Source organism: Pygoscelis adeliae, unplaced genomic scaffold (genome assembly GCF_000699105.1).
Source record: "Pygoscelis adeliae isolate BGI_AS28 unplaced genomic scaffold, ASM69910v1 Scaffold411, whole genome shotgun sequence".
Taxonomy (NCBI): domain Eukaryota; kingdom Metazoa; phylum Chordata; class Aves; order Sphenisciformes; family Spheniscidae; genus Pygoscelis; species Pygoscelis adeliae.
The window spans coordinates 1,391,538-1,406,748 of record NW_008824111.1 but is presented as its reverse complement, the minus strand read 5'-3'; the positions used below and the strand labels follow the sequence as shown (position 1 = coordinate 1,406,748).

The 15,211-nt window shown below is 36.9% G+C and overlaps 1 protein-coding gene across 1 annotated transcript in view; it reads left to right on the top strand.

Moving 5' to 3' along the window:
* Positions 1-15,211, top strand: part of CACNA1D (calcium channel, voltage-dependent, L type, alpha 1D subunit) — a 207,631-nt gene that overhangs the window by 103,803 nt on the left and 88,617 nt on the right. The window contains exons 9-11 of the mRNA XM_009334220.1: positions 1,287-1,456; positions 10,375-10,462; positions 11,778-11,804. Coding sequence (XP_009332495.1) covers positions 1,287-1,456; positions 10,375-10,462; positions 11,778-11,804 — 285 coding nt within the window. The remainder of the gene's footprint in view (positions 1-1,286; positions 1,457-10,374; positions 10,463-11,777; positions 11,805-15,211) is intronic.

Below are 15,211 nucleotides of genomic sequence, written 5' to 3'. Positions count from 1 at the left end.
TATTTTGCAAGTCTTACACTAATTTGCTAATATTTTTCCTTTGGAAAAAGGATATTATTGAGTGCTTTAATTTCCCCTTGAAAGTGTATTAATTAGGGAATATTTTCAAGTGAACGTTCATAATAAATAAAGGGGTTGCAAATTCATAGTAAATGAAATTACTATAACCATTTTTTAGGTTTAATTTCAACTCTATCATAAGATTAACGAGTCAGAACAAGCTTAATTTTAAATACTAAATCAGTACGTAGTTACAATACAGTTCAAAAGATGCTTGCCTACCCCTAATCATACATATTGATATTCAGATAAATCGGAAAATGTTTGATCCTTCTAGCGTAGGGATTTACACGTTTGGAGCTGTGCATCACACCAAATGTTGTAATAGTGTCGGCATATGAAATGCTGTGGTGCAAGAAGTTACTTGATAATTGTCGAGTCATATATCATTAAGGGAATCATAGATTCATGAGGTAACTCAGGTTGGAAGAGACTTCAGTAGGCTATTGTGTCCAACCTCCTTCTCAAAGAGCATGACAATTATTTTAATTATCATTCCATGATAATTTAGGGATTGACCCAAATCAAGAAGCTAAACTAGACAGACAGTCAAGTACATTATCTTGAGACTGGGGCAATGAGAATGAGGATTCAATTTATATGAAAGGATGAATTTCTGATCTGTGAGAACAGGATTTCTAGGTTCTTTTACAGAGATCAAAAGGGCAAAACATCCAGATCTCAAACAGCACAGGTGTCTGTGCATGATGTAATTAAGAGAGAGCTTATTAGTGGAATTCTGTGAACCACGCACTAAAATAAGTATGTTTGGACATAGTCAATAAACCATGGTTGGAGGAGGAAGGATTTTAGAACTGGCTGCCAGAATTTCCTTTTCACTGAAACTAATACTCACCTCTCTGAAATTACTTCACTACAGCAAGTCAATTTCTCTTCTTAGCTATTAGATAAAACTGGTTTTAAAATCTGTACAGAAGAGCACATAACTAAATGGGGGGGGACTTTTCCAGTATGGGAAGAGTCAAGAATACTGCTTAATTTTCAATTACATCATAAAAGCTCTGAAAGTTTTGATGTAATGATAGGGATTTGCCATGACTTCTTTGCACCACTGTCTCGTTTTCAAAGAAGCTCTCAAATCTTCGGTGTAGTTTATTCAGTTCATTTTCTATGTCAGTATGTTATTCTGCAATGTCAAGACCTAAGTCAAAATGCCTGGGAGTTTGATAATCAGTATTTTTTTCTGCTTTATCTGAATTTGATAGAGAATTTTCTAAGGAAAGAGAAAAAGCCAAGGCCCGAGGGGACTTCCAGAAACTACGTGAAAAACAGCAGCTTGAAGAAGATTTGAAGGGATATTTAGATTGGATTACACAGGCAGAAGACATTGACCCTGAGAACGATGAAGAGGTTGATGAAGAAGGCAAGCGGAACAGTACGTTTTCTTTACTCTGTACTTCTTTACTGTGTGGGACAGTTTAACTACTTTTAAGGGTGTTACAGGGGTGAATGCAGCCTATCTGATGTTGCTTTCAGATTTCCAGTTTGCAAAAGTGTTCGTTAGCAGAGCAATCGTGTCCGTTAATATATTGATACTTAGTCATAGAAGATAATTCAGAATCTTACAACAAACTTCTGCTCTGAGCTGTCCATGTACAAGTCATTTTCTGCACTCAATCACTACTGAGATGTAAAAAATTTGCTTTATTTGCGTTCTGTAAAAGGTTAGTGCATACAAGCTATGTGCCACCAACTATCATCATAAATTCTTAGTCAAGAAGAATATGTGTGTGCTTGTAGGTGCATGCAGTAGAAACAATAATAATATAAAAAGCTTTAAAAGTACGTCCAAAGCTACAGTCAAGAAATAACCTTGTGCTAACAGTGAGGATTTTTTTGAGTTTTGAAGTAGGGAAATGATGTTCTGGATTTTTTTTCTGATATTCAAGAAAATTATATGTATAATCTTTTTTACTAGATGTATTAACTGAGCGTGAAATAAATGAAATCTTGTGGGATTTTTGTTCAACACTAGGAAATATAATTATCACTTACTTACAATGTATTTATTTGACAGTAGTGTATAGTGTATTATGGGAAAGGTAATTCATGCTTTAGTGGCCCTCGAGTGCTTCTGACCTGGGTCCTAATGTAAAGGAACAAGTTAGCTTCATGATATTGCAACAATTGTAAAAGTTATAATCTATTTCTCTATGTCAGAAATTTTGAGTAACAGCAGTATCTTAATGTCATAATATAGTAGAGGTTATTTTAGCCTCTTAGCCACGTTTACATAGTAGCGGTTAAAATTTTCATGAGAACTTTTAGTGCTGTACATAAATAAGAACGTGGATTCAGGATATAGTTTATGATTTAATATTAAACATAAGATTAAAGTCCAAATTTCAATATATATACTAACACTTATTAGCACCTTATTATTCATGTGATACTCTGCAAAGTCATGATATTTATTCATTTAGATACCCTTGAGTTTATATAAGAAAATGCATCTACAAGTGGTTTGTCAAAGACAACTCAGAATATTACTTTCTGTGTTGAAATAATACATTATTACTGTTCTATTTCTTCTAGTGCTGCTAATTTATTGTGAACTGTTCTTTTAAACCATAGTACTTTCAGAAGTAGTAAAATAGTGAAAATCATGTGGTTTGATATTGAGGTATTTGTTTTTAAACTTACCTCTGTGTTGCATGTAGTTAAGTTTTTTAAAATCTTTATATTTTTGAGTTTCAGAATTTTATTAGTCCTTTAGTTCACAATAAAAGCAGGGTATGAATCTGTGTTACTGACTGAAAGGAAGCAAGATGATTTTATGAGAGGCTGGAAAGCAACTTGTGGGTTGATGTTGATGCCAGCATCACCCAGAAAGGAATAATTGATGTCTATATAAAAATTTGTAGCACAAACTGAGTTTTTATCTAGAGCAGAGCGAAAAAGCCAGAGAGTTCACTGTACTTGGTTATTGCTACTAATGTTGTGTGGAAGGAATACATAAACTGTGGGTTTGAGTACCAGTATAAAATCCTAACACTGAGAAGTAAAAGATTGCATGTTTCATGGAGTAAATACACTTTGTACAAGACCGCTATGCAGAATTTTAGTGATGCTGAATTTGCATAGAGTGTTGGACAACCATGCTGTCAGCTGTGGTGCTGATGGACTTGGTTTGCAAGTCTGCAGGTGAAATCCCAGGAACTTTTTGCATCCTGTTCAAACTGGACGTTTGTTAATATGCTGCAAAAGAGCCATTTGCTCCAACATTACTTAAACAGCTTCTAGATCATATAGGTCTTTCATACATCAAAAATGCTTGTTTGCATAGTTGTTGAGTTTGAGAGAGCTTTTGGTTCTAAACTGTTAACTTAGACACAGTTTTAGGGTAAGTTAAGAGTTGAAGGAGACTTGCAGAGTAAAAATAGGAGGAGGAAAGTAATTAAAAGAACTTTAAAACAAATCCCAAGAATTTAATTTTAGGCATGCATATGTATTTTGAGTGGAAATTTCCAGTGAACAGACAACCTCCTAGCAATCCTCTGGGTTTGTGCACATGTGCTTAAAAGTGTGGCTTGGAATTTCATTTTTAATATCAGCTGCAACAGGGTGTAAAGGAGGAAGGGTTGCTGAATTGCTCCACCTCCTTGCATTCAAGGCATGTTCTGCTGCATATCGCGTTGCATGGGGAGGTACAATGAGAGACAGCACAAGCTATGTATCCAGTTACTCCATGGGAAGCGTTTGGGTTAGGAGCATAGTTATGATAACGAGCTACCTGTTTGGGAGTCAGGTGAAATTTAGCTAGTTATCACCAGGTTAGTAATCTTGAGTCGTAAGCTTATGAAATAAATTTAGTCCAAATATACTGGTGATGTGTTTCTAGAACTGTCTTTGAAGCATAAGGTAGGGCTGGGTCCCAAGATAGGCAGAATAATAATTTGCAGGCTTCTAGGCAGCTGGGTCCCTACTTTGAATACCTAAACCTCTGGATGATCAAGATTACTGCTGATTTATGGTGACGGAAGATCACCATAATGCTCTTCAATGATGTGGAAGAGCTCTGGGTTTAGGATACAGAATGTCTCTCTATGGCAGGAAAAGGAACAGATTTCAAAGGCAGTTAAATCAGTGATTAATAGCTTCTTTCATAATCCTTTAAAAATGTAGTTTAGGTTCCTGCAACCCCAGCATTTTAAAATTTCTAACCAGAGAAGTCATTGTCAGGTCACTTATATATGAACATCCATATTCGTACATCTCCATTGCTGATAGCGGGCAGGTATTCAGTGCTGTTGAATAATGGAATACCTTTTAACTCCTAGAATTGTAGACTTCAAAGCATTGCAAATTCAGCTCAAAATGCAAAAATCAGTGAGAGGTGAGGGATTTAGCTCTGATTAGTTATGCTGCGGGTAATTTCAATTTGTTTTGCCTAACATTGCTTGTGTGGTATATATGGACACGTTTTTATTTTTTGCGTTGCAACTGCTGCCATCTACTGTGTAAATGCTGGGATTACATGTACGTAACACGAAGGGGTTACATTGGCTGACTTAATGGAAGAAAAGAAGAAAAGCAGACTTAGTTGCTTTGGCCGTTCTTCCAATAAACATGGTAAAACATGTTCTGATTTGCAGTTGAATTTTCTTTTGTGCCAATACTGCATTTGATGTGTTAGCTTTTGAAAGCACATATTGTATGCATTTTCTATAACAAAGGCATATACATCTTTAGCATGTAGACACTCATGCATGCGGTTCTGCTGTTTTAAGTGCATGTCTGAAATAGGCTGGTGCTGCAGTGCTCTACCTTCCTAAAGCATAATCTTTAATCCGTTTAGGTTTTCACTGAAATGTCTTTGTGACTGTTCTTGTTGAAGCATAGGTTTTCTTTTTCAAAAGTCAGGTAAACCAGATAAAAAATGTGTTTTAAGTTCAGGTGTGAAGAAATTAATCAAAGTATTTTACAAGCTTTACAATGGATCATAGTCTAAGCTTAGAACAGCATGATGATAATATCGACTACTTATTTATAATAGTAGAATGTTTTAATGTAGAATCTAATAAAACATAACAAACTTTTACTGTATCTCCTCTTGTTATTGATAGTTTGTTTCTGTAATTTTTGTTTTATTCAATTTCTTTCCCACCCACAATGGAGATGGACAGGCGTTTTACAGTATGATAGTTATTTTCAAGTCTGCGCTCTTTTAATACTGGCAAACTTATTGATTTGACATAATCACAGTTGTAGTAATTAGGAGACGTAGTTTTAATCCTACCTACAACAAAGTCTTTGGAGCAACTGACTTCCTTGCTGTCCTAAGAATCACCATTGTGGCTCAGACTGAGGCTGACAAATATAATCCAGTTAATGTAGAGAATGCGTTAATGTAGAGAATATCGTCAGAATTGCTAGGACCTAATGGACTCATTTTCTACAAATACTGAGTTTGCTTGAAATTATTTGTGTAACTGTTTACATATATTGTCTAATAGCTCACACAGCTTTACAAGCTGGAATAATTTTTCCATAAAAATTGCTGAAAGACAGTGGTTGCAATCTTACTTTGGATATGTGTTTCAACATAGCCTTTAAACTAGCAGGTTCAGGTTCTGATGTCAGTCATGAAGCAGCATGGAACTGGCTGAAAATTTACTGTCATCTACCGGCCACAAATGCTGTCTCGCTACTAGTACTTGACATTGCTAGTCAGAAGCCTTTTCAAGCACGTGTGCACTGACTTACAGTTTCATCTGTGTCTTGCAGGGCAGGTATACCTTTTATGAGTAGGATCTTTCCAACGTACAAATCGGTGGCCTGAGTCTGTTTCTTTCTGTATTTGTGAGACTATTATGCTGATCTGAGCAGTTCAGACTTAGACTACCACTGGATTAGAAATCCCACTGTAAATGTTTTTCTTTGTATTACCTGTATGTCTATTTCTATTAAAAACGCCAAATGTATAGAGTATACAACATTCCCAAGATTCATAGTGTCATCCTTCAGGCTAGAAGAGGTTGGTTCAGTGATGCTTCTGTAATGAAGACTGATTATTTTGCTCTCCTTCCACTGCTACGCAACCATTCAACCTTATCTTGAGTTTCCATGGGCTGCCTATAAAATATAAAATGAGAGAGCCTATAAGAATGATTGTTGATAGTGTCAACATTAGATGTGCACTATGAATACAGATAACCTCGCTACAGTATAACGTAGAACATCTTCCAGGCAGTCCCTCCTTAAACTGAATTTACCCTGAGGAGCTTCACAGAGTAGATAGTACCACTTCTTTCTGATGTGTTTTCTGGGCATACAGCAGACTTAGGAAAATTTGTGATGAATTTGCAATTATAATGTTGCCTCTTCCAATTTTGTTGTTGTTGTTGTTGTTGTTCTGTTCTCCTGTTTGACTACCTCAAAGATTTGGTGTAAAAGATTCAGAAAATCCATGTACTGATTTGAGAAAAAATTAGGAGAATTTTGGAGCTCATGGAATTGGTTGGATGTTACCAGCAGACAGATGATGACCATTTTGCAAGGTTGATCTAAAATTTTGTCAGCATAGTACCTTTTTTAATAATTGTAAGATTTTCTCCAGTAGCTATTACTGATTATCCAAGTAGCTCTGCAGATCAGTGCACTTCTACGCTCTTTTCCTTCAGCATGTGTAACCAGAAAGCCACCCAAGGTGCATCAGTGTGGAAATGAGATCAACTTATGGATCAAAAATGCATAGCTGAAGTTGAACCAGATTAAAATATTAACTATATACTTTCTAGAGGAAAACATTTCCAACAATAATACTTGCCACCACAGTTCAGTATTTCAGTGTGTAATTTAGCCTGCTTCTGGTTCTACAGTGACACTAAATTGTCATATAGCAGGATTATGGAATTTATTTCTTCCGACTCCAGCTGGCTAGGACATATCAATGCTGATGGACACTGACTTGCTCTTAGCTATGCATTAGTTATGTCCTGGTGTGGAGTTTGAAATCCCTGCTCTAAAATCTGAAAACTGTTTAGAGTAAATAGTGAACATTATAACATGAGAAAAACAATCTATTTTCTTATCCACTGAAATGAAATTTAGGAGTTGACATATTTGACCTATTTTCTGTATACTCAGGAAAGTATTAAGCTGCATGCTATATGGGTTGTTTATATTGCCTAATGCAAGCATTCTTTCATTTGAAACCAGTTACCATAATTGAAGAGAGCTGATACTATCTAGAAATCTAGATAATATTTCCAGATGAATAAATAAAATAAGGGCAAAAGGTGAATAAAGAGTAGAGAAAATTTGGTATCTTCCTTTGAATACTGGAGTACCAGTTTAAAGATCTCAAAACTGGCCTTACTGAGATCAGACTGTCTTTCAAAAGTTCATTCTGTGTGCTGTATGTTGCCCAATGAACACCTGCCTTAAAAAAGCTGTGGTCGTGAAATTGAGTCTTTTCAGGACTTGCCAGGTTGCTTGCATTAGTGAGAGTGGATGTGGTCATGCAGTGCTGTTGCTGTTTTCTTCTGGCTAAAGATTTAATGACTTGCTAGCATTGCTGGAGCTAGACTTCCACATGGTGCCTTTCTCAGTACTTCTGTCAAGTTTTTCTTTTGGTGTATAAATTACAGTATGATAGCTGAGTTTCTAATGTAAACTGAACAGTTTATGGTACTTTTTTTTCCTCTTCCATTTTTGTAACACAGCACCTGCAAGTCACTAATAGAGCTAGAGCAATAGCGCTGTCTGAAATAGAGAGTAACATTCTGGCTGTATTTAATTATTAGCAGAACTGATACTGGGTTCAATAGGGGCAAAGATTTTTTTTTCTTTGGTATTTTGTTTTTCTTCATGCAGTCATGTTCAAAACAGGCTGGTATTTCTAACTGTGGGTTAATGCATCAAGTCTGGGTAGACTTGAATTAAAATTATATTACTTTACACTTACTCTTTTAAAAAGTATTTGGCATATATTAAAACAGATAGCATTCATGTCACGCTGAGTGACAGTTTATGAGGAATTGGATTCTAGGTACTGCTTTTAGATGAGGGAAGGGTTGATAAATTTGAAACACAAGGGTGAGACACACATTGCACATGTAATACTTGCAAAAGTGGGCCTAGCTCTGTTTTCATGGCAGCTGTTAGTAACAGTGTATGAGACAAGACTTCTGCACTCATATTTTGCAATTGCCCATCACAAGTGCTAAAATGTTCATCATTAAGTGGCCATAATGTTGTGTTTCTTAACAGCATGCAAGTCACCCAGCATAAGACAACCATTTCAGTTATTAACTGGACAGGGAAACTCCTTGCATTTATTGCAAAAGACCCTGGCATTTTTAAATAAAAAATATTAGTTCTGAAGATCTGAGACAATGTCTGAAATAGTTTTGTAAATTTTTTTTTCTTAAGCCCTTGAAAATTTTAGTACTTGAACTTGGATTTCATCAAAGATTGCTTGCTTTACTTCTGAATGAAATTCCTTTTGAACTCTGTGACTGTAAGCTGTGAAGTTAGACCAGCAATATTCATTTTTTAAAACTGATTTATAAAGAGAAACATGATACTAGAATTGAGGCACTTGCAGGTGCTAACCAGGGATTTTGCATATATAAAGGAATTACAATAATATTTTAAAAGAATCACCAAAACAGAAGAACCTTGTGAAAGAAGGTTTTGCTGTGCTTACTGCCTGAAGTGCCTGAAGTTTTATTCAAACACCTGCATGGACATTTTGGATCTTCCTTTGTTATGCCAACTCTGTGTTTAATATTTCATGTAATGGTGACTTACATTTATGGGGACAGATTCTCAGCTGTTGCAAGTAGTTGCTGAACATCTAGCCTGCACAGACCTGCCACTCTCTAGTTGGATGAAATTGATGGACATGGAAACCAAACTACCATTTACCACTTCCATGTATCTCTCTGTCAGTGTTGAGGCAATATAGAGGCTGTGCAGAGAAGCTGTTACTAACAGTTATCATTTTGTACCTGATCTGTAGACAAATCAGAAAATTCAGGGCCTGATTCTCGAGTCTCACTATATTAAGATGTGTGTAATTAAGCCTGCTTTAAGCCTCCTTTAGACTGCCAAAATAGTGAGACATCCCTAAGAGAAACAGGCATTGTAGCCCTTCTGCCTTCAGTACTCTCAGTCCAAGGACATTGGTTTAAACCCTCCCCAACAAACCAAACCAAAACAAAACAAACAAGCCAAACAAGCAAACCATCAAAACAGCAGAAGGTACTGAAATTCCTGTAGAACAGCAAGAACAAAAGAAAAAATGAGAATGAGTAGTTTTAAGATAGTCTGTTTTTCTTTTGTTCTTGCTGTTCTACAGTTGTCTCAGTGCATCTTCCACCTCTCATTTTTTCCTACTTTATATGGTATTTCTACTGTATAAACCAGCAACATTAATTTTACGCTTTTCTTATTCCTGAGGTTTTCCTTTCATGCTTGCTTTGCAGACATGGAAGTAGTGTTCTCCCCTAGGAAGTACTGAGAACTTTGGCTGTTCATCATTTCCTAACACCTTTTGACATGTTGTCCTCCCTCTATATTTCAGTTGATTTGATGATAAATGGTGATGACCAATCTGCAAATGAATTTGTCTAAAAAACCATTAGCTACAATTGCTAACTATTCAGTAATGGTCCGCTATATGTACAATAATTCACTGTGTAACATACGTAAGAATCCCCTTTTTATTAGTAGTAATTCTCATCATCCTTTGTACTAACCATTCTGCCATTCCCAGTGCTCCTTCCTGTCTGCTCATATAGTATTTGCAGGCACAATTACTTTCTAGCATCTTGCCTTGATAATTCATAATGGAAGTAAAAGCATAGAGCGGTCAGTATGATCAGAGTTGATAGTTCCTATTTTCAGAACTGTGATGATGTTTCTTGGAATTAATGAGCATGTTAGCAAGACTTAAACTGATAAACATCTCCAAAGTGTTAACAGAACACTTCTTAAAATGAAAGGTCATAAAATCTAGCTCAGGTTTATTTCTTTACTAGGGGTAGCATGCTCTTTGTTACAAAACTCCTCTACATTGTATTCTGTAGTGCATTTTCAACAGTTACGTTGAATCACTGGAAAGAAACAAAAAAAGCTACGATACACTCTGGAATTTTGTGTGCTTTCTTTTGTTATAAGAGGAGGACTGATGAAGTGTCTAACTTCATCTGCTATTCCTCAGATCTTCCAAGCTCTCATTAGACCTGCAAAAAGTGGAGGCATTCTTGCAATAGAACAGGAGATCACATTCTGTGTAATGCCTTGCTTGGCTATCAATCTAAAACAATTTCTGTCTCCTAACAGCAAGCATGCCCACCAGTGAAACTGAATCAGTGAACACAGAGAATGTGAGTGGAGAAGGAGAGAACCCAGCATGCTGTGGGAGTTTATGGTGAGTACACGGACTGTTTTCAAGTACCCACCCTCATCATCTCAAAATTTAAAAGAATCATTCTTTCCCCATTGTTTGTTTAGTCAAAACTGCTTTCAAATAGTCAAGCTTTGTATGACACTTCGGGGTTTTTTTGCCTTTCAGTAGTTTAATATTAGACCAATTATTACAGCATTAAAGCACTCATGAAATTCTCAAGTTAAGAAGATATAAAACAATTCAACTAAACTTCCAGTGGAGTCATGTTTTCCTGAAAGCTTTTATAAAATATAATTATTGTCCAAAGTAATAAGAATGAAAGTCCCCTATGACATGTAAAATGAAACATTTTCTGTTAAATTGTTGTTGTGCTTTAACCCCAGCTGGCAACTAAGCACCACCCAGCTGCTCGCCCACTCCCCCCTGGTGGGATGGGGGGAGAATCGGAAGGGTAAAAGTGAGAAAACTCGTGGGTTGAGATAAAGACAGGTTAATAGGTAAAGTTAAAGCCGTGAGTGCAAGCAAAGCAAAACAAGGAATTCGTTCACCACTTCCCATCGGCAGGCAGGTGTTCAGCCATCTCCAGGAAAGCAGGGCTCCATCATGTGTAACGGTGACTTGGGCAGACAAACACCATCACTCCAAATGTCTCCCTCTTCCTTCTTCTTCCCTCAGTTTTATATGCTGAGCGTGACGTCCTATGGTGTGGGATATCCCCTTGGTCAGTTGGGGTCAGCTGTCCTGGCTGTGCCCCCTCCCAGCTCCTTGTGCACCCCCAGCCTGCTCGCTGGTGGGGTGGGGTGAGGAGCAGAAGAGGCCTTGACTCTGTGTCAGCACTGCTCAGCAGTAACTAAAATGTCCCTGTGTTATCAACACTGTTTCCAGCAGAAATCCAAAACAGAGCCCCATACGAGCTACTGTGAAGAAAATTAACTCTATCCCAGCCAAAACCAGCACAATTGTGCATGATCTGGAGAACATGTATTTTTTAGGCAATAACTGAACGTATGGGAGTATTTCTGTATCCCATGGTGTTTGTTATTTATTTGTTCAGATTTTCATGACTTCCAAGCAGCTTCTGCATGAGCAGTGTATTTACTTAGTTTTAAAGGAGGTTTCCTTCCTTTCACTTAGAAAATTTGTAAAGCTTTAGGAATGGTATTTTAGAAAATAAATAACTGGCAACAGAATTTCAGCATTCATGATGCATTTTGTTAAAAGCTTGTTTTTATGTATATGTAATTCCAATGTATTGATTTGCAGAATTCTAAAGAGAACCAATTTGTGTTAATTATTTTTTCCACATTCTTAAAAACGTGTTTTCCTTTTCTTCTAGTCAAACCATCTCAAAATCCAAGTTCAGGTCAGTATTTTCCTCTCTCTTCATCACTTTTTTTCCTTGTGACTATTTCACATCACAATGATCTAATATAATTGTTCTTCATTTACTGCACTTTAAATTTTATTTTGTGAAAATTCTTCCTAACAGTTACTGGTGAATACAAAAGTAAATTATCCATGAATGCTCTTGGAAATCAAACACCCTGATTTGCTTTGATGATATTTGTGGCTCTCTTTTCAATTACTAGGAGCATTTGGGAATATGAGCTTCTATTTTCAAGTATGATTGCAGAAGGGAAGTGTTGTAAGCAAAATTAAGAATTAATAGTCCTGATACTGTAGACACTGGATGTGCCAGTACAAAACCAATAGGTTTATTTTGATTTTATTTTCCAGTCTTATAGGCCATATATTTAGTAATTAGAAAGGGTAATTGCAAAGAAGAGATACCTCTTTCTGTTTAAAAAGGCTAGGTTGCTCCATGACGGAACAACAACAAAAAAAAAGCGCTATGTGATTTAAGGTAAGTAATCAAGTGGTAGACTTAGTGAATCACAGAGGGCAAAGACACTCCTGCAGCTGCAGACAACCCACAGAATAAATATTTTTCACAGAAAATTTTCGGTGGAAAAAAAGGGACAATCAAGAAGATTTGGCAACATCTGGCATCAGCAGTTTTGGCAACATCTGGAACCATTTCAATTTTTTAACCCTAGTAAAACTGATTTCAGTGTTGGATGTGTAGCAAGTAATTCATTGGTAACAGCAGTGTATTCTCCTTGCAGCAATGAAGAGGAATAGCATACCCAGGTTTATTCTACTAGCCTTACTAGCTCTAATGACCTACCAGCGCTGACCAGTTGCAAGCAGTTGGAGCGGACTTGTGTTCCTTCTGAATAGTCTTCTTTCTTTTTTGAAGAAGAGCTCCCAGGCAACAGTTAACTGGTGCTTTTCTACACTGAGAGTTTTTTCATGTGACGCTATGATCAAGCTTTATTTTGTCATCCCTTTCAGCCAGCAAACTGGTAACAGCATATAAATGTGCCTCACTCTGCTGAAGACTGTGGCCAATGGAGATCTGGCCGTTAAGGATGGTAGCGAATACACAACTAACTTTTTAGAATTTTCATCATTAGTTGTAAAAGCTGTATCACTTCTTGTATGCCTTCTGCTACAGAAACTGGCCTTAGCTACACCAACTGAATGGACCAGTTGTGTCCATGTGGACCTTTGAGCTTAACCCTTCATGAGAATGATGAGAGATGAGACTGCTTTAGCTTAATAAAGAGAAGCAATTCAGTGTGCTATGGTCTGTAATTTCTTTTGCCGTTGCTTCCAGTTACCATAACAGTAGAACAAATGGAACAATTTGTTTAGTATTTCATTAGCTGAGAATCCCAAACAAGCATGATTATTTTGAATCATGGGATTGTCTCCAATCAACCTTATAGCATGCTATTTATTGCTATGAAGCCTACTCATGTTGCTTTTAAAGGAGAAATTCAAAAATGAAGTGGTCGCATGAAACTTCAAATACCAGGCAGTGCAATAGACTGCCATTATACTACATTCTCCAAGTTTGGTCTGCTTGCACAGTGGGGACTCATAGAAGCATTACAGAGAAAGCACAAAGTAATGCCTATGTTCTGAACCATGCCCATTATTCATATTTTAAGGAAAAAGAGAACTCCAGAAGCTCTGTTAACTGAAAGCTGCTACCTCATCTTTGAGAAAGGAGAATTTCTACCCAAACCTGATGTTTTTAATAGTCCAAGTAGTGAGTAATAAGCAGTCAGTGCTATCCATCTCTACAATCATTGTTCATAATCAACATATCAATTTGAAAGAAAACTTCTTTGCAAGCCAAAAAGTCACCAAAGTATCTCCAGCTGTCTAGATACTGCTACTGTCCTAAATGTCTTTTGCATGAGCTCTTTGATCAGAACCTGTTCTTGTGGCATTAAAAAACACAAGTCACACAGAAGTTCATTCATACATGTATTGCTGCATCTCTTCACAGAAGTTGTGGCAATCGGCAATGGGATGTTGGTTTCTCATTTGGAGGAGCTGCAGCAGTCTGCAGCTGCTTGAGGTCTTCAACCATACTTAAACTTTTTAAGCTGAATTTGGTAATGGGAATTCCCCTTTCAACTTTCATGTCTTTACTTGTATTGGAGAAAGATCTATCCCTTTTAACTTAATGAATCCATGTAAGGAGTAGTTTTGAGGCAACAGAGCTCAAAATTATAGTTGTGCCATTGTCTTCCAAACAGATGTGGCTTGCACCATGTCCCAGACTCCTAAAGACCGCCGACAACATCTGTTATCAGAGAGAAAAAGCACTTTGAAGAGCTGCTGGCTTTGCAATGCCACTGAGAACAGAGTGTATCTGCTCTTCTATCTCTCTAAGGATCTGCAGACTCACAGTTCTCATCCCATTGCTTCTGGATACCTAACATCTCATATTTGCAAAATCAACTTTTCTGATATGTCAGAAGAATGTAATTTTGGTGTTTTTCATTGGAATCACTAGTTTCTAAAAAGCTCAATTTACCTAAAATACAGAAACTCTCAGTTCTGCAGTAAAGCCCTAGATTATGTGTTCAGCTGTCAGGGATGTCCTATTACATTCTAAGCCAAATGCTAAATCTTGATCTAATTCTCACTCTTCTGGCCTGATCCTCGCTCCAACTTTGGGAATGTTATTCTGCAATGGCAGTACACTGTGTTTCAGGGCAAAGTAAATCAGGACATAGCTTATCAAGGATATTGGTTTGACCATAAACGTCTTTGCCTTTGGATCAAAGTAGAAAATGCTTTTTATTGCAAGCTAGCCTACCTGCTGTACCACAAGTGAAAATAGAAGTTAATCTTTGGAAATATGTTTCTATACAGTCAGATGGGTATTTGGTCAAGAGATAGCAGTTATCTGCCAGTTTAGTAAGTGAAGGTGTATATCAGCCACACATGTGAGGATATATGGGTAAATATGATCTGTGCTGCATATTTGTAATCTTCCAGGTGGAATTTGAAATGTTTTGATGCTAGAACAACTGTTTTTTCTCCTCACATGGAAGTGACAGAGCTATGATTAAAGGAAGATGGGGATCCGCTAGTTGAAGAGATTTGTGCACGTTGTCCTCTGTGAAGATCCCTCTTTTTTAAGAATTGGCTTCCTCATTTGTCAGTGTGATTATATGATCACATTAACCTTCAAGTCATGCTAAAAAGCTGGTGCTATGCCCTGAATCCTGTAACTACAAAAATGAGGAATGGAAAAATAATCTCAAAGGCTTCTATTTTTTCATGAGTGAGCACTCTGGTGCAATTTTCTGTCCCATATTTTATAAATAAGAGTAGTGAAGTCTAGGGTCTCTGCACAGATGTTAGCACCCACAATTAAAGAAGAATTCATCTTGGGCATTCATA